This window comes from Panthera tigris, chromosome A2 (assembly GCF_018350195.1).
Source record: "Panthera tigris isolate Pti1 chromosome A2, P.tigris_Pti1_mat1.1, whole genome shotgun sequence".
In the NCBI taxonomy this organism is placed as follows: Eukaryota; Metazoa; Chordata; class Mammalia; order Carnivora; family Felidae; genus Panthera; species Panthera tigris.
Window position 1 is genome coordinate 117,374,179 of NC_056661.1, and position 19,670 is coordinate 117,393,848.

Genomic DNA, 19,670 nt, shown 5'->3' on the forward strand with positions numbered 1-19,670 from the left:
AGCAACAAACAAAGCGATTATGTAATAAGCAGGGGGAGAGGGCTCGTTTTGATCATGTGAAACCGACTGTACCTGACATGACAGCCGCCATATGCCCATGTTTACTCATTCGCTAAATCTTCGCTCTCTGCCTGTTGATTATCTTACACTTAAATACTTAAATAAGGCCCCAGCGTTCACTTAAATCCTTCTCAGCACCGTGATTCTCATTTCTCAAGTATGTTCATCCGCTTTCTGCAAACCATGAGGTGAAAGAATGTCACCTTAACAGAAACTTGAGACACTAATAAGATTCTGTGATGCACTCCCCCTTCCAGACACTAGTTACCAATCTGTTTCAATGCAACGGGTGAAAGACTGTGCGTGTGTCCTGTCTCCCAAACATACATCTGTGCTTCGAAACATACTAGCCTTTTGCAGAAATGAAGTTAATTTTATTCACAAATGTAAAATGCATCGGGTTTCAGAGCCCGTGGGCTTCACTGCTGTTTTCCAACTGTTCACTGTGATAGTCTCGATTTTTCATAAACATTGTAGTAATATGAAAACCAGATACCCATGCAAAATACAGAATTACTTTCTTCAAGGGTACCTGTTGGATCTGTTCCTTTTTACTATCTCCAGTTAGAAACTTTGTAAGAATCCCTTCATTTCTCCTACATCCATCATTTCATCCCTTAAAGTGCACAACAGGAACCTGACAACCTCAGTGTTTCACTATTATTATCTACACATGAACTCCTTGAATCTTCATCTCCTAAGCTGATAAATGAGGAAATTGACACTAACACTCTCTAAGGTCCTCCGTGATGCCTGAACACCACCCTCCGTGAACCTGCTTTAAGACACCAAGTCTCTTAGTGCCTTATGGAAATCAACCTCATTACTTTATAATTCACTATGCAGGTGTGACTTTGAATTACGCTAATTTCAAGAATTACTATTTTTTTTTTCCTCCCTGCACTGTGCACTCCATTTTTAAAGCAGGAGAGATACAGGACAAGCAAAGGAGCTGATAGTAGGAATTCAATTCTTACAACAAATTTTAGTTTATATTCCAGAGTCAAGACTCATTTAATTCAAGTTTCTACACAGCCCACATTCACAATACCACACAGTAAAAACTGCTATTCAGACTGATGAGCCAAAGATACTGGTAGGCAAAGAAAAAGTCAAATCATATTTGGTAGGAAGTGGCCTTGGTACCCAGTGTATTTCACCGACCTGTACAAGACTGTTAAGTGTTCTCCAGCTTAGCCACCTGTCTCTATTCCAACTGTCGCCACTCTGGTTCAGACCTTCATCACCTCACCCTGGGTTACTGCATCAACTCTGCCTCTCTGTTCTTCCCAGAAACTGCCTTGGTCAGTTTCAAGAACTGCTCGGAAACTCACACCAGCTCCCCGGCGGTAACTGCAAACTCCTCAGCTCTGCTCCCTCCTGCCCTGCTGGCAACAGTCTCTCACTGCTCCGGTCCACACAGTCCAACCTTCCACCCATTCCTGCTTCTGCACGCGGTGCTCTCCTCCCCAGGGAACGTCTCCCCTTCCTCACCCAAATCCTAATCAGCAACCAACACCCAACTCAAGTTACCTAGCTGTCGTGACTTTTTCTCCAAATTATTTAATCCACGCTTACGTCTCTCATTCCAAGCTGAGCATTTATTCCTCATTTTATGTACTTTAGGTCTGTTCCTTCAACTAAAACAAAGTACAGACTCACTGAGATCACGGCAATATCTTACTTGATCTGTCTGCCCCACAATGTATAAAAGATGTTCAATAAATACGGACTGGATGATGCCACACTCATTTTGGATGATGCACGAGTTGACAATCCTAGACATCTTCCTAAGAAGTGTGATTTCCAATAGGTCTATCTCTTCCTTTGTGTATGTTAGATATACTTGAAGAATTTTAGTAATGACTAAACAAACTTTTGTTCTGAAGTGCATTCAGCTTCTCAGTCTGAAATATGTCGTTCCTACTTGTGGCTGGCTGCTGTCCACCCCGTTTTCCAATGAGCTGTACAGGAGACCTTATCTAAAGAGTTTAGATTCCACCTGTAGAAAGAAAGAGATCTGTCCCCCTGCTGAACTGGGACCAGGTAATTCCAGTTCTATGAAGAAACAAATTGAGTTGAATGTATTGTATGTATGGAAGAGGTTAAGACAGAACCCTGTAAAGACAGAAACAGTGTGGCAGGTGTAAAGGAAAATCTACTGGGTTTTAGGTCCTGATTATTCTTGTGACGATCTTCCCAGAATTTCCAGAGTCTCACCCCCTAGCTCTTTTACTAATTAGGTATGGAACCTTGGGCCATCCCCAAGTTTTTTAGGGATGATTTTTTGGGTTTATATTTATGGCACTCTCGGAGACTCCACAATAATCCAGTTATGTACTTAACATAAATCAAGAAGTCTAATGGTGACACATTTGGACCCTCACAGAACTGCCTTTATGAAGTGTGTTGTCATATTTACTCTAAAATTTTTTGTTGAGGGTATTATCTGTCACTGTTGTACTTGTCATATAAAGTTGTTAAGGTCAGATAATCAGTGAAGATTCTAGAAATTCTAGTGGAGATTTTTTTTTTTTTTAAAGTAGCCAGATCTGGGAAAAGCCAAGATCCCTCCTTTTTGATTAAAAGGGGTTATTAGCTCCTTGTCTCTCCCTTTTGTAGTCTGGCTGCTGAGAAGCTCCAGGCTGTGTTGTTAGTTCAAGTGCCCAAACTCCAGTCTTTTAAGGTCTCCACAGGGGTAGTCATTTCTTCCTTGGGTCTTTTATTTATTTTCCCCAATTACACTGAGCCTTGAGATTTCCTCACCTATAAAGCAAAGCACTAGCACTAAGGTTTCCTTAACTCTATGATTCTATCATTCTAAATTGTTTTAAGAAGGTCAGGATTATTTCCTATTTTTACCTGTATTTTCACAAACACAAATAAACATATATCTGCCATACTATTAGGTATCAGGGATATAAAAATACTTAAGACACAGTGTCTGCCTCAACGAGTTCAGGGTGGAAAGAGAGAGAAATGGAAACTCCTAGTCCCCACTTAGATGTAGCAGTGTAAAAAGAGAAAACTCCAGGGTCAGACCTGCACTGATTCCAGGAGAAGGTACTTTCTAGTTGGTGTCCTTGGGTGATTCACATAACAACCTTGCTGGGCATCAGTTTCCGACTCTAGAAAATTAACACACCGTAACACCGTAGAGTTATCTTATGATCAGATGAGCGAAAGCATACCGAGTGCCTAGAACGGGTCCTTGTGGGTACGCAACGAATTCTTTTTGTTGTTGCTGTTCCCTCCCTCTCCCTTCCCACTAATGGGTATAGGAAAATGCCAGAGCAACGAAAAAAGCGTGTTGGAGTGCATTCCCAGGCAATCTGATTATGAGCGGTTCTCTACCCTGCTCTTCCAAAGGGAATGTGGCCTGTAAAGGGATGAGGGGGGGGAACATCTCAGAGGAGTGAATGCTGCTACATATATGTTAAGGGGGTTCCTGAGTTTTTGGGGTGGGGGAGAAGAAGCGCCTAAGAGATCATGGACTTTTCAATTTAGGATTTAAAAAAAAAAAATTTATCAACAAGGTGCTGTCTTTCAAGTCGTTTTGTTTTGCTTCTGACAGACCCTGGCTTATTCCGCGCAGGATTAAACCGCACAGGCCTTGCAGCCCATAGCAGCCCCTGCCACTTCCGCCCACCCTGCATCTCGGACGCCGCCTGCCGGTTTTTCCTTGACCCCTCCGGCTTATTCTGAGCCTCCCAACCTACTTTCTAGAATCACCTTCCCGCTTTCATCTGTCAACATTTTCCTGAAACGCTCCTTCCATTTGAGGTCAGAGAACACAGGGAAGGACTTGAACGTGTTGTTCCCACCTAGATAACGAGAGGAGTCCCATGAGTGGAACCAGACTGTCTCCTGAGGGAGGGGCGGGTGTGAGCAGAGGTCTACCTGGCCTCACTGTGTACCCACAACACTCCCGTATCGACAGCACGGAAACTAAATGCCACCAGACCCACATAGACACAGTCACAATACAGCTACTCCTCCTCCTTCCCCAAAGGCTGGAAGACATAACCACATTTTGGGAGCTAGCTGAGCATCAACAACGTTATGTCCTATATTGAGATGTCCTAGTTATTCTTCAGCAGTTGGTTATGCTATTTGTGGCACGCGGGGGCAGATGGTCACGGAGGGAAAATGAAGACACCTGAAAAGTAACTCTGCCAGCAGAGCTCCGGAGGCCTTTCATTTTATTTCCTTTTTCTGGTAGGTTTGAAAGCCAGAAAAATCCTGGTCATGGAATCTTTACGTTTTTACAATGAGAAGCAAACAGTCAGTGACAGTCACAATTCACCAATCGCTGAAAAAAACTCACAGATATAATGGGAGACAATGCTTGACCCTCCAACCAATATATACTAAAAAAAGGAAAAAAAAAAAGCGTCCTTACTGTACATGAGTGAACACTGTCAACCTACATTTCCTGTTTTTCACTTAATAAAAAATTTCTTAAGACGCTGCAATGCTCAAGTCACATGTGTCCTAGACCAGATAAAATAGCCCAGGACTCTTCACCCCCTTGTTTTTCTGTTAACACCAGACAAAGTAGCGTGCTTCTTTCCTGCCGAAGCATAGCTCTGCTGTCGTTAAGTCTCTAAAAATAATTTATTGCTTTAAAAGTAAGAATAGGAATGTGGTTAGCCATGTACCGATGAGCACAGATTGAAAGATAAACTAATAGACGATGTAAATCCAGAACAGCAAGTAGAGTCATATAACCAAAGAGGTATGCGGGGCAAGGGAATACGCCTATAGCCATATAACCTGGATCCTGACATTAAAATCCTAACATCTCGCAAACATAGTTCTAGGTAAATACTATTAACTAGGATATTATGTCCTTGTTTAAGGTGGTAATAAATGTGACATGTAACCTAGTAATGGAATCTGGCATGATTTTAAACAACCTGATTCCCTTTTTAAAAAACTAAAAAGATTTTTTTTTTTTTTACTTCAAATATGATTCCCCCCCGCCCCATCCAATGAATCAGAAACTGAGCCGTGAGTTTTAGAATTAATTCATTAGCAACGTAGCGGTCAATAAAATTACAAACCCCACTTTCATCTGTCCCTGTAAATGTGCCCCATTGTTTTTAGGGGAGAATAAAAAGATTTCTAAATCTCTGCTGAACCACTGATGTACGTAATAGGGTTTTCTTCTAATACACAAATAACAGCAGTGACCCTACGTGGAAAGAACTATAAGCAAAAAGTCACTGGCTCTCCTTTTTAGGTAAGCAGTACTTAAATTTAGTATTAGTGAGCTTCAAAGGTTAAAACTTAGAAAATGCCAGACACTTTGAAAGAGAGGCGAACTCAGCCAGGGGTCACATGGCAGCTGCTAATTGAAAAATGTTAAAAAGGGAAGGGGGGCAGGCCAGGTGATCTGCTTACCCTTCTTTATTGCAACACTTGATTTGCACTAGAGAAAAAAATTTAAGTCTGAGACTCGTATAACTCTCAAAAAAGACGCCTGAAATACATAAATCACCCCCAGGCTGACTGAGCACAGCTGACACCCTATCAAGGCTTCCTTGCAAAAACAGAGAAAGAAGACTGAATTTTAAAACGAAACTATATTCCTACAGTGAATTTTAACGAAGACAGCCCAATGGTCACACCAGTTCAGTCTGTTTCTGTCATTACATTTACAAAATTAAAACACTCTTCATTACAATGCACACCATTTTTAGTCCTTGATTTATCCAAATTGTATTTAAGAATGCATCTTTTCTTAAACTGTCTTGTGTTTCCTTTTTTTTTTTTTAAAGAGTATTTTCAGAACTGACAACCTTCTGGAAGGTAAGTCAGATCAGTGATAACTAAATATGGCGAAATACAGATCAGTTAATTTTGAAAAGCAAGGCGTATTTCTTTCAAATCTTGCAAATGGCATTATTCATTAGAAAAATTGTGGCATTAATTTCTTCACAAGGTACGCATTTTTTTTATGCCTCTACAAATATTGCATTAAGACTCCTTAAAAAGGTATGTATACAATGTTTACATTCAATTCTGAATGATTAAAAATTTTATGATTAATACTAATACTTTATTGACACGACATAGGAAAGTAATAATCCATAGCTAGATCTCAAGCTGAATTTATGACATCATTTTGACTGCGCACATTAGCTGCAATTACCTGCACCACTCATTCTGAGCCACTAGATGGTGTAAAAAATAAATTAAAATGGTAAAATTTCGTTCTATAGCCACAAAACCTAATATAACTCTGAGAAACATGAAACACATTTCTAGACCTACAACAATGCTGGTGATTTCTATGCTAAGTGTACTTTAAAAAAAAAAATCTCTCTTTCCACCTGGATCTAGAAACAAGTCCTTCTGAGGAATTCTTCATCATATATATATAACAATATATAGATCTACCTTAATCTAGAAACAAGTCCTTTTGAGCAATTTTTCACTCTCTTCTAAGAGCCTGAGTTCTGAATTTACAGTAGTCTTTTTTTTAATTTTTTTCTACATTTTACTTATTTTTGAGAGAGAGAGAGAGAGAAACAGAGCACAAGTGGGGGAGAGGCAGAGAGAGAGGGAGACATGGAATCCGAAGCAGGCTCCAGGCTCCGAGCTGTCAGCACAGAGCCCGACGTGGGGCTCAAACTCACGAACTGTGAGATCATGACCTGAGCCGAAGTCAGACGCTCAACCGACTGAGCCACCCAGGCGCCCCTGAATTTACAGTAGTCTTAAACATTCAAATTGCTGTCATTCCCATGAAAATGAATTTATGATATTGCTTTATGGTCTATTTTGGCCAAAGTTTTGGTAAAAACTGGAAGACCAAGCCAATAAAAAATTATTAGAGTCTCCAAAGATTCCTCCCTGAAACTGTTCCCCCCAAATCGCTAAGTGCAAGTTTTCACAAACATATACTGACTCCCAAAGCAATTTGAAAACCAATAGCCAAGATGCCCACTAATGGCCCCAAATTTGTCCCAATTCCATCCAGGGAGAGCTAAGTGTCCTTTCTTTTCACCCTCACCAAGATTTACCTGGTTGATTCTACCAGCTCCGCAGTGGGATAAATACTGGCATTAAATCATTCCGCCAATAAGCGATAATGCGCTGGCTAACAATGTCTAGCCTCTTTCCAAAACCAAAATGAGCTCTAGGAGGCCTCTCGTGAAATCATGCTGCCCATGGAACTTCACGCCTTGTGAAGGGCTGAGAGAGGAATTATTTTTGGTAGGCACATGCCCAAATAATAGCATTTAGAAATTTTAGATGGCGGTATACTCTTCCTTTGAGCCAGACCACCGCTAACCTTAGCTCTATGACCAGGCTTCACACATAAAATTACAATCTCCGCAAAACAGGTTTGGGAGAACAGAAAGTGCCTTCCCTGGGATCCCAGAAGTGTGACATACACCTATGACGCTACCTTTACTTTCATAATAACAGAAAGTAATTTTCGGAGGCAATGGGAACGCTACTTGTTTGACAGCCTGCCCCGGAGGTCGCTACTCTGAGGTTTTCAGCCACAAAGACAGCATGAGTCATAAAGAAGGCTTTAAGGGCAGACCCACATGGCTTTTAGAAGTTTTGCATTTTACCGTAATAATATAATGACTCCATGCCGTTTATCCCTATAATTTGGAATTCCAAGTAGAAGCCAATCAACCTTTTATTTTATACGCAACTGCAGCTCAGCTGGCGAAAGAAACTGCGAGCTAAGTACGTTTGGGGAATAATTCCAAGAGACTTTCTTGAACTGAAATGAATCACTTCGGTTTCTATGTTAAGTAATTAACTCAAAAAAAAAAAAAAGTGGTATCTTAATTCAGAACAATGAAGTGCTCAGTAATCTTGTAATGCTTCATCCAAGAGTTGGTTATCTATAGCTTCTAAGAACTAAACCTGTATTTCTTTAAAAAACAAAAAACAAACATACTAAGGAACAGAGGACGAAGAAAGATGAGAAGTCTTAGCTTTGGGCACCTCAACTAGCAATGATCATGGCTGCTTATATTTACTTGTTAAATATTTTCCCCCAATGACCTACAAGTGCTTCTGTAGTATTCCTTTTGGATTCCTGGTGCTTAGCACAGGCCCTCGCACATTGTAGATGCTTTACGACAGCTTCAAATTACACACGAGGGAGGAAAGGAGGAAAGAAGATGCACGAGAGAAAAGTAGACAGCCTTGGTCTGGGAGTCAAGGCGCCTGGTTAAGTCCTGGTTCTGGCCCCTTCTCGACCCAAGTTCCCTTATCTGTAAAACCAAGAATAAGTGGATGATCATCATGCAGATTCCTCATTCAAATGTTCTATGATTTCCTAGGTTATGATTTTATCCACCAGCCATCTTTTGTTACATTCAATAAACGACCTTATTTCCAAATCTCTTCTGTATCTAGCAAGCCATATTATCTTTTGGAAAAGTACAAAATATTTCTCTAATCAAGAAACCACATTAAACTTCTAGACTTATGATTTATAGAACATCTCCCTACTTACATTTAACTAGTTTTCATACATCATTTGTTTCTAGAATAGCTTCATAAAGTAGACCGAGCAAGTTTTTTAATCCCTATATTACAGCAGGGAAAGTTAAATATGAAAATTAAGGCAGCTCACACATGTCACCACTATAAGAAACATGACTTTTAGATCTAAGGACAGAAAGATTTTGAGTCATCCAGTATCTTAAGAGGCAGAGACACTGATTTGAGTCATCCAGTATCTTAAGAGGCAGAGAGAGAAACAGAGAGAGAGAGAGACTTTATATATATATATGTGTGTGTGTGTGTGTGTGTGTGTAGAGAGAGAGAGAGAGAAAGAGAGAGAGAGAGAGAGAGAGAGAGAGAGAGAGAGGTGAGTTCATAGCAACAGACTCTGTCATTACGTTTACAAATACAACTATGTTAAATTGTTAAAAATTACCTAAACCTATCTGAATAGAAAAAACATCGCTTTTAAATTGTCGGAACACCAATGTATTTACATAAAGATGAAAAACTCCTACTATAAACAGTGTTTCCAGTAGTGAATGGCAGACAAAATCAGAATAAGCACACAGAAGAATAAAAAGGAAGAGGAAAGGAAAACATAATAAATAACCTAATACCTCACAATGTTAACTTTCACATAAGTATATTGTTTCTGGAGAAGGCAGGGTGTGGATGTGAGCCAAAGGCTGAAGTGATAGGTAAACACACTGCTAAGTTGAATCCTGTTATCTGATTGTGTTTAAAATTTGATTATATTTCACTTGACAAAATAATTAATTATTGTGAACTCCCAATTGTTAACAAGGACCTAGAGGAATTCCAATTGGCATTTTTCCCCAGTGTTGTAAACCCAGATGCAGAAGAATCTAGCTTTGTATTCACCCTTTACGGTTGTCAGCTGGGGTGTCTCCTTACCTTGCTAAGAATGTAAATCACATCACCACGTTTAAATGACAGCTCGTCAGAAAGAGCGCCTGTGCAGTCCCACAAACCCTGGTAAAAATTAGCATAATCGGTGCTTTTATCTCCTAGGAAGAAGAGAGAGAAAACATGAGTTAGAGCTTTCATGTAACGGGTCCTTGCTTAAACATGAACCAATAGAAACTAAAGGGCCTCTCACCACCAAAACAATCTAAAAAAATTCCGTCCTGATTCAAAGAACATTTGATTACCCTTACATACAAATCCCACTTCTTCTAATTATATCATTATGAGACCTTCTTTAAAAAAAGATCTCATTCTGAATGTCTCTTTTCTCTCTCCCCCTTTCTTGTTTTATCCAAAGCCTGTAATTGCCATGTGCTCTCATCAAGCCAGCACCTAAAAGTTCCTTCCCATTTATTTTTTACAATGGACCTAAACCCACTCGCAACATGTTTTGAAGGTGAATCAGCCACACCACATGATGAGCAAGTATCCATGACATGTGATAAACACACTGTGAAACAACCACCTTACAGAATTTCTAAAAATTCCAAAAGAATAAAAAAGGAGAGACAGAGAGAAAGGGAGGGAGGGAGAGAAAATTTGGGGACACTTCATAAACAATAATAAAGAATAATAAAGGAGTCAGTAGGGCATAGAAATAACTCAAACTCGGCAACAATTTTTTTTTTTTTAAATTCTAAAATCTACAGCTGGTTAGAGGAAGAGGGTAAAGTGGAAATAACACAGAGGGTAATTCCAGCTCTTATCTTTGGGGACTTTTGTACCGAAAGCCTCTCACAAAAGTTATTTCTAACATATTTTAGCAACTTTGAAATTGCCAAAGCTGAAGCTGCATTTTTCAAGATTTCTGTCAGCCCTAGTTTAGGACATTACGCTCTGAATAAACATGCAACATACACTGTAGTTACCAGCTCATCCTTCTAACGGCATAAGCACAATGGATGTGATGTGCTCAAACTGCCATACAGACCATTAACTGATTGATTATTTAGCGCTCTCCGCTCTGTAATACCACAATAAACCGGGTAATAAATGCTTTGTCACTTATACAATGTGGGTCTCTTGAAACACAGCACAGAGTTAAATACACTGGATGCTTTTGTTACACTGAGAACTGTTTCCTGTTTTTAATTTCATGATAATTGAGTTTTGATGAGTTAACGCAAAAAGAATGCAAGCGATATCAATAAGATGTCCGTGTATTCACTAACCAGGCAGAACGTATACGTGTTGACAACTTCCATCATTGGAATGTCAGCTCTGAATTCTGAGGGGATAGCTGTGGGGACGCATGCTGCGTCAGGCCTGTCATCCTAGTTTTGTTATATGGCTCTCAAACAGCAGGCTTCTTGGCAATTCCAACACAACTCCTCACGTGAGCGGGTCTTCTGGGTATTCATCTTATATCGCGTGGTTTGTGATTTACACAAAGTGCTAAGTTTGTTAGAAGTCTTCAAACTTCTAATATCCGAAAGGTTTTTTTCGAGCCAAAGAGAAAATCTGAGGAGCGAGGAGTCTGACAATTTAGGAAGATGATACTTCTCGATTAAGCTTGAAGAAAATAAACAGTGGCTAGAATATGCCACCTTGCAAAATCCTATTCAAGTTTTTTCTCCTGTTTTCTAAAAATTCCCGGGGGCGGGGGGGGGGGTGGTGTGGAAGGGGGAAGGGAGGGAGAGAAAACGGGAGGAGGCGTGAAAGGAAGGAGGGAGGAAGGGAGGGGAACAGAGAGAGACAGACTCCGTACTGACCTCTCCACTCCACCAGCAGGCATGTATACAAGCCCGGGGATCCAACCAAGAACTAACAATGCTCGTGGCTACCCTTCATTACATTTCCCCCCACAAAGCAATTTATTAAGTAAATTCCATGAATGGACACTAGAGGGCACTCCGGCTGGACAGATCACTCCAAACATTGTCAATTTTTTCTTTTAGAAAGAATTACTTAATAATAAAGTGACTGATTTCCTTTAAAAACCACTTATTTAGACAAATAGAGATTTGGAAGTTGAGACATTCTAGTCCGATTAAATCAACTGCTAAATGGGTCAAATGTTGCGCCCCAAGCAGTCCGTCAGTGTCAGTTTAAAAGTCAAGGAATTAGAGCAAAGAGAGGATGACATCATTTCACATGCAAGGCCCTCCCCCACAGTCGCCGGCCAGGAGGTAAAAGGATGTAAATAGCTGGCTTCCCCGGCCCAGGCTCCTGTGTGTTCCCAATGTTGCTCAGCCTGAGGCTTGATCCAAAAAGGTTAAAGAAACAAAACTTGGGCTAAAACGAGGGAAGTTTTGGCTGAGCTCGAGCGTCCCAGCGCGTCCCCAGCTGCCCAGCCTGCTGCCTGCTCCTCCTTTTTCAGATATTCTCACGACGGTTTTTCATTCAATAGATTTTCAAGAGGTGGGGGAAGAAAGAAGGAAAAGAAAAGTATATGGTGATTTCTAACACATAATCCTTATCACTTTGGGGTCTCTCTTCCCCTCGATGCGCTTGGTGAAACTCCCATTAACACTAATGGGAGTTACAGGAGCACATGAGGGGAAGGGAGACCCCCACCGTGTGCAAGATGCATTTCTCCCTAGATGTGCATCATGAGCATTTCATTAAATCTCACTGCTGTAAAGAGGCAACAGAGCTAGCTACTTGGCAATACTGGGAAAAAGATGCATTTTCTACTGTGTTTTCGATAATCTTGATGATGATGTTACCCAAAGACCAACCTCATTTCTGTGTCCCATATGTGAGCTCTGTTAAAGAATAATAAGTTGTTTATGTCACATGGCTATACACACATACAATTTACTATTCTATCTGTTTCAGAATGCAGTAGTAGGTATAAAGCAGGAGAACCACAACTAACGAGAAGGCCTGATGATAAAAATTTATTAGCCTTAGTCTCCTCAGGAAAGTAATGTTAAAATTCTTGGTATGAATTTTATTAAAAAAAATTTTTTTTAATGTTTTATTTATTTTTGAGAGACAGAAACAGAGACAGAGTGCGAGTAGGGGAGGGGCAGAGAGAGAGGGAGACAGAATCCGAAGCAGGCTCCAGGCTTTGAGCTGTCAGCACAGAGCCTGACGCGGGGCTCGAACCCATGAACTGTGAGATCATGACCTGAGCCAAAGTCGGACACTCAGTCAACTGAGCCACCCAGGTGCCCTGGTATGAATTTCAGATATAAAAATTAGGAATTGCTTTATTCCTTTGAGAGCAGTGAGCTTCTCTGGTTTACTTTTCACTATTTTAAGTTTTGAAATTTTAAGTATGGCTAACCATCCTCAAAAAATTACGCACGGGTCTAGCCTCAGAAGCACAGTGAGCTCACAAGAGTTAGCATTGTTCACCTATACACCGAAAAATAATCCGCGTAAAATACGTTTTTAAAAAACAAAAATGTAATGCCACAGATAATCCCACGTTCTGAATACAAGTAAGTCTCTTTAGCTGTTATCACTGCATGGATTAATCTTCCCGCATCATGATCTATGTTTTCAAAATGACAAAAAGCCTCACCTCATTATGTTTCCTGTCCTGAGAGGCATGAATGGTTAAAAAGAGAAGGTAAAGACAGAAAAAACAACCATTCTAAATTAGCCAGCCTCTGAAGGATTCAAACAATATACTCGTTCTTGCTTTTTCCAACACTCAAAAACAGATCATTGGGCAATAACAGAATCATTAGGAAAAATAGGCTAAACATTGGAGATACTTTTACAAGAACAAAAAAGGATTTTAAAAATACGATGGCAGTGGCTGAAACATACAATATGTAAGATAATGAAAAATCTCTTCTCGAGCAGTCGTTTAAAAACGATTTCAGAAAGATAAGCAAATTCTACAGGGTTCAAAAAAATCAGGGGCGCCTGGGTGACTCTGTTGGTTAAGCCTCCGACTTCGGCTCAGGTCATGATAGCGTCATTTGTGAGTTCGAGCCCCGCTTCGGGCTCTGTGCTGACAGCTCGGAGCCTGGAGCCTGCTTCTGATTCTGTGTCTCCCTCTCTCTCTGCCTCTCCTTTGCTTGTGCTCTGTCTCCCTCTCTCTCTCAGAAATAAATAAACATTAAACATTTTTGAAAAAAATCAAATGGAGTCATTTTGTACATACATATAAACATGCAAGATGTGCAAGCTTGAACATAAAAGAACTTATAAGAAATACAGGATTATGTTGTTTATGTATTGTGCTTTAGTCTGAATTTTTTTCTCCTTTTTTAAGTAAAATCGCTCAATGTGAAAAATATATAACATTCTTGAGTAAGGTTAGAAGTTCACGTCATGTGATGCTCGGCAAGATAGTAATACCCTTGTCAACCCACTGCCCTGCACAGCAAACAAACTTCTAGTGTTACATCTTCGACAGCCCAAAGAGAGCAAAGGTCACTGCTATGCAAAAGCATTAAAACTGTTGCTTGAAAAGAATTTCATGTCACTAAAGATAAGAATTATTGCAGTGCTTTACAGCTATTGCACGGAAAGCTAGATGGACTTAGTGCATTCCTTTGAAGAAAAACTGACTTTTTTCTTCCTTCCCTCAAAGGCAAACATTTGGGAGATGGGTACTTTAAAAGGGTTTTTGAAAAATACAACTGCTTTTAAGCCAGAACGCTTCTATTTGTGGAAGGGATACCTACATGTGTCTACTTCTACACCTGCACTGACAAAAACAAAAACAAAAACAAAAACCCTTCGTGCTTTCGGCAGAAGCTTTTGATACATCCTAAAACACATATACTTAAATTACCACTGTGGATCATCCTCAAGGCTTCGCTCAGTCTTAGGATTTTATAGCTGCCTTTTACAGGACCAGAGTGCTAACATCTAATGACTTTGTCCTCACTTCCTTTCTGAAAAAAGGAAACCAAACCTTCTGCAGCAGCCTGCTCCTGCTTTCCTGTCCAGGTCCGGAAGTCAGGCCTCTGGTTCCTTTCCGCATGTCATGGTAGGAAGGACTCGGGAAAGCTACTTCCTGAACACACACTTCCTGTCCACCCTGCCTCTGACAGCTGGCAAGAGTGATGTATGAATGTATCAGAGAAGGGAAGGTGACCCTCAACTATAGCTCTGTGCAGGACACGGGATGATATGGGAGACCTTGCCCCAGCTGACATGTGGCTACGAAGAGGTGTAAAAGTCCTGATAAGAAGGCATCCCCTCTCTTCTTGCCGTGTAAAATAATTGCTGGTTTATCAAAGCTAACCTCGTGCTTGCCCTCCAGATATGGTTTATCTCCTGCTATTTGGAAATAACAACCCGCGGGGAAAAAAAAAAAAAAAGTCGCCCATATCATGTGATCTTGTACACAGCATGTGTGGTTATTTTTCCCGGCTCAGTCATAATTAGTACTTGGGGCCATGTGCCAAGTGGAAATGGATAAGGGGAATATCCTTCCTAGCCTTCTAGGCCATCAGTGTCCTTTTCCAATTTTTAAACCGCTGTCACCGGACTCTGGCATTTCTTACCCAATTCATTTGCTTTCTGTGTTAATCATATGCAATGAAGATATGCATGGCCAACATTTAAACAGGCTGCAGATCAATTAGCGGTCTTAAGTTTATCTGATTTTTATCAAAGAAGACAGAGCTGCGGGTCGATTGTCAGAGCCTGTGTCAAGTTGACCTTTTCAGAGATGTCTACATTGCCAGTCCCCTGGGCAACTTGTTGTCCCCTGTTGGTCTCTGAATGGCAGAAGTCTGTTCTGCTCAAGCACAAAGTATACACAGATGTCTATATTACATTCTTATAGGTTTGACAGCAACTGCATGTTGTATCTATAAACTGTCCTTTAGCAGTGACACTTCCTCAATGATGATAAGCTAATTTATGCAACTAAATCTCCTTTGTGCAGAAATGAAAGCTAATTGAGTCATTACAAAGTAATTCAGGAAGGAATACCTTGTATAAATTGGCTTACTTTATAAATCCTTCTCAAGTGGTTTTCATGCATCCTAAATGGGACTAAGCAGCTTATCCGCCCTAAGATACCAAGATCGAAGCAGCCAACTTCGGGGGAGTTGGGTAAACCCTCTTTAGAGCTGTAAGAAAAGTGGCGAAAGGGAAAGTGAACAAAACCAAAAGAAGCTTCCCAAGAAGCTTCACGATTCAGTACCTGTGGCGGGGAGAGCACTGTCCTGACTCGTCTTCCTTTGGTCCTCCACGTTTGCGGGAGCACTGTCCTCTTCCTCTTCTGTAAGCAAACAACAGAAATGGCACGCTGAAGGGTTTCCTCAGAAATAACAAGACAGTACTCACCCCATTTTACGAGCAAAACTGAAAGTTCACGACGCATAAATATTCCTCCTCAAAGAATGAAACCGCTCACCATTCACATTCCTTTGTCAATAATCTAAAGCTGAACAAACAAACCTCTAGCTAGTGCCACATAGCGACCTTACCAGTTGGCTTGATAAAATTTAAGATACGTGCTGATGCCTCACATATTTTGTTTCGCATACTGGAAAGTCCTCTGGAACACTCTTAAATCCAGATCAGCCCTGAAATCCAGGAAAGTAACACCCAGCACTATATGGACAGACCACATTATACCGAGGCAGGATAAAACCACGGTCCCTAAACCATCAGTAGAACACAGGGAAAATGTGTGATATAAAATACAGTTAACCTATAAGTCATTTATTGAGTATCAGACCCTTCATGTTTTCTCCCTTGATCTTCATGGGAGAATACCAAAAGGATCCTCCTCCTTCAGGACAATTCCCCCCAAATCATACTGTGGATCTACTATGTGTCATATACCATAGCAGATGTTAAGATTTCACAGATAAATAGTTTTAAATCCTCATTTTACAGAGGAGTAAACTGAGGTTCAAAAAGGTAAAGACACTGCCACTGTTTATTATTCCAACTCAGGCCTGTGATCATAATGTCCATGTGCTTTACCCTGCATATATTCTGGGCCTTACCTTTGTTATTCCCACACTTTCCTATCACATTCATTCCCCCGCTTATAGGAAGAAATAGGAGAAGACTAAATGAGAAGAGTTTTAAACAGAGTCCATAGACTTTAATTATTTTACATTAAAGAAACATTTATTATACGACCACTTTCCTCACCTAAGGATTTATATACACTTTAGAGATATTTAAGGCGGGATGTATGAACAAAATGGCATGCCCAAGAAAAACTGTGTTCAAAAGAATCATAATTTCAAGAAAAATAAAAAACATCAAAGTAAAGTATGCAAAATAGGTAAACACGGCCATTATGGCTATTAAATAATCCATTGAGTATTAACTACCTGTAAGAGACAGCTTCTACCAGGGAGGCAAAGAGAGTAGGAAACTTCTGCCCTCAGGAAGCTGAGAGCCTACAGGGCACAGAAGACAGTAGTACCTGAAGGAAAATGGGATGAGGGACATAAAACCTGACACGTGAGACACAAGGAACTGAAGGAACACAGACTAGAAACCACCCAAGTGGGGAATACCACGAAGGCTCTGAGGGATGGAGAAGATTTGAATGGAGAGAGATGGGGAGGAGGAAATTTCTAGACAGAGGGAGAATCATAAGCAAAACAACAAAGCTCAGTACTATCCATTTGGCTAAAGAACGCAGTACTCTAAGGGGAAGAATAGGATGGGAGAGAAGGCTAGTAGTTTGGGCCAGCTGTTGAAGGGCCATGAACATTGGCTATGGACTTTAGACCTTGATTTGGTAGGCAGTAAGAGCCCCCGAAGACTTCTGAGCAGAGAAAGGGCAGAACTAACACTATGCTTGTGGAATGGTCATCTGGTCCCATTGTCCCAGAGAGCCTGAAGGAGGGCATGGGGGGAGACAGACCACTTAGAGTCTGGCTAAAGGGGAAGGAAGTCCTAACTGAAGGACAGAGGAAATGCAAGGAGCCGGTTATGAGAGGAAAAGGAACTAGAATCGATAAGCTTTGTGCCTGCCTGGATGTGGAGGGCTAAGGGAAGAAGAGCAACCAGGGATGACACAAGTTGTGAGCTTAGTTGGCAGAGAAATGGGAACACACCATTCCTAAGAAAAGAATAGCCAAGATAAGCTATTTTGCCAAGGGAACACGGGAGCCGCGTGAGAGATTGAAGGTACAGGTGGGGCAACCCAGGGGAAACGTCCAGGGGCAACTGGAAGGCTTCGCAAGTTTGCATCTACAGGGGACTAGATGCAAAGTTAGGAGGCTCATGCAAATGTTAAAGTGGTGACTCAGAAAATTCACCATTTAACTCAGGCTTGAGGGTTACTGTACTTCCAAAACAAACCTACAACTGCTTTGAATTTCTGCAACTCAACTCAAACAAAATAAGCAGAGCTCCAAAAGAAGGGAACAGCTGGAAATATTTGGCACTTTATACACATTAAGTTGACCGCAGTGTCGGCAATTTAATATGAGTCAGTCAGAGAGCAGTTGATACATGGAAGAACTAATAAAAAAAAAAAACCAAATCCTGTCTCTTTTCTCTTCAACAACAGTTATCTTACTTATGCCAAACCTCAAGGCCTCGTGATTGTAAACGGTTTATTAGGGTGTTTTCATATACAAGTTTTACAGACATTTGGTCCAACCGACTTATTTTATAGATGGTTAATTTTTTCAAAGGAGAAGGAGAAAACTTTACTTATTTGTCATACTTTCTCTTTCCTCAGTGCTCCCTCTCCTCCAAGCTGGTCACAAATCAGACAGTTGAGTAAAGTCAAAAGTCGTGAAGGGCTCTTGACCTCAAGTCAAAAGCCTTAAGCACAACAATATAGGAAGCACCTCTTTCTTAAGAAGACATTATGGGAAGGGCGCCTGGGTGGCTCAGTCTTTTGAGTGTCCCACTTGGGCTCAGGTCATGATCTCGCTCGAGCCCCACGTTGGGCTCTGTGCTGACAGCTCAGAGCCTGGAGCCTGCTTCAGGTTCTGTGTCTCCCTCTCTCTCTGCCCCTTCCCTGCTCATTCTCTGTCTCTCTCTCTCAAAATAAATAAACGTTAAAAAAAAAATTTAAGAAGACATCATGGGATACAGACTTACCATCCAAAGTTAGGGTCAAGATATCACAAAAACTAATTACAGTAATTAAATGGAAAATTCTGCTCTTGGCAAAGTAAACAATGAACTTAGAATAGTTTATTACTGTGACTGTATTATTTTATTAAAATTTAAGTGCTATAAATGTGCACAACGTATTCGTAAATTATCAGAATAATGCTATTAAAATATTTACTTAAGTATCAATATTTACTGAGAAGTATCCAAATTCAATGTGAGATGCTGAACAAGTAGTATCTTAGAGGAGGAAATACTCATTTAAAAAACTTCCTTTCTCCATTTTAAACCGAGTAATGATATTTTTAGGTCAAAGCTTCTGCATTTCATACATCAGTTTTCCTTAACGATGTTCAAACAACTCATTTTATCTTGGGCTAACAATACAAACAGCTTCCATACAAAAGAAAACAAAATAAAATTTGGGGTGTGTGTGTGTGTGTGTGTGTGTGTGTTTTAATCTTAGGGAGAGAAACTCAGACTGAAATCTTGAACAGAATCTGATACAGAGGAGATGTTCAATAAATATGCAGTGAACAAACAGATTCAAAATCATGAAAATAAATCCTACTATGTTCATTTATTAACAGAGAAAAACTCTCCACACCACTCAAAAACTATATAAGGACAAATGAAAATTCTAGGCAATAATTACCTCCTCAATATATTAGAAATATATACACATGTTGTTTTATTTAGGTTTATTATTAAACATATTTTATTTTGGTGTTGAGTCACAAATGTCATTATACAATACTAATTAATACCTCAAATAGCCAATGTTTGTGGGGTTAATATATTCCATTCAACATTTTAATAACAGTAAACAAAAACAGCTCAGCTATGCGGTAAAATCCATCAAACCACACAGATGGTTATAAGGTTTTCATTATGTGGTTTCCATAGCAATCATATTGCAAATCTGGAAGCTTCTTGCAAATAAGCAGCTTGTATTTACATGCCTCTCAGCTGCAGCACAAAACTCTGCAACATGTGATGCTATTATTCCAATCACACATTGTTAGCAGAATCATCAGAAGATTTTGTTGATCAGACAAGATGAAAATAACAGTAAACTCACTGCAGAAGATAATTCAAACACAGTTGTACATTCACTAAACTAATCAGCAAGTATCAGACATGTTCTGGTAGTCACCAGAAGGTTTTAA

General features: G+C 40.2%; 1 protein-coding gene across 4 annotated transcripts in view; it reads right to left on the minus strand.

The window, feature by feature from the left end:
- SKAP2 (src kinase associated phosphoprotein 2) overlaps positions 1 to 19,670 on the minus strand; it is a 194,147-nt gene that overhangs the window by 24,643 nt on the left and 149,834 nt on the right. For all 4 annotated transcript variants that reach the window (XR_006211749.1, XM_042968681.1, XM_042968675.1 and 1 more), the window contains exons 10-11: positions 15,602 to 15,679; positions 9,463 to 9,575 (exon numbers count right to left, since the gene is read on the minus strand). Coding sequence is in view for 3 of the 4 variants with exons in the window: in XM_042968681.1 (XP_042824615.1) it covers positions 9,463 to 9,575; positions 15,602 to 15,679 (191 nt within the window). In the remaining variant the exon portion in view is untranslated. The remainder of the gene's footprint in view (positions 1 to 9,462; positions 9,576 to 15,601; positions 15,680 to 19,670) is intronic.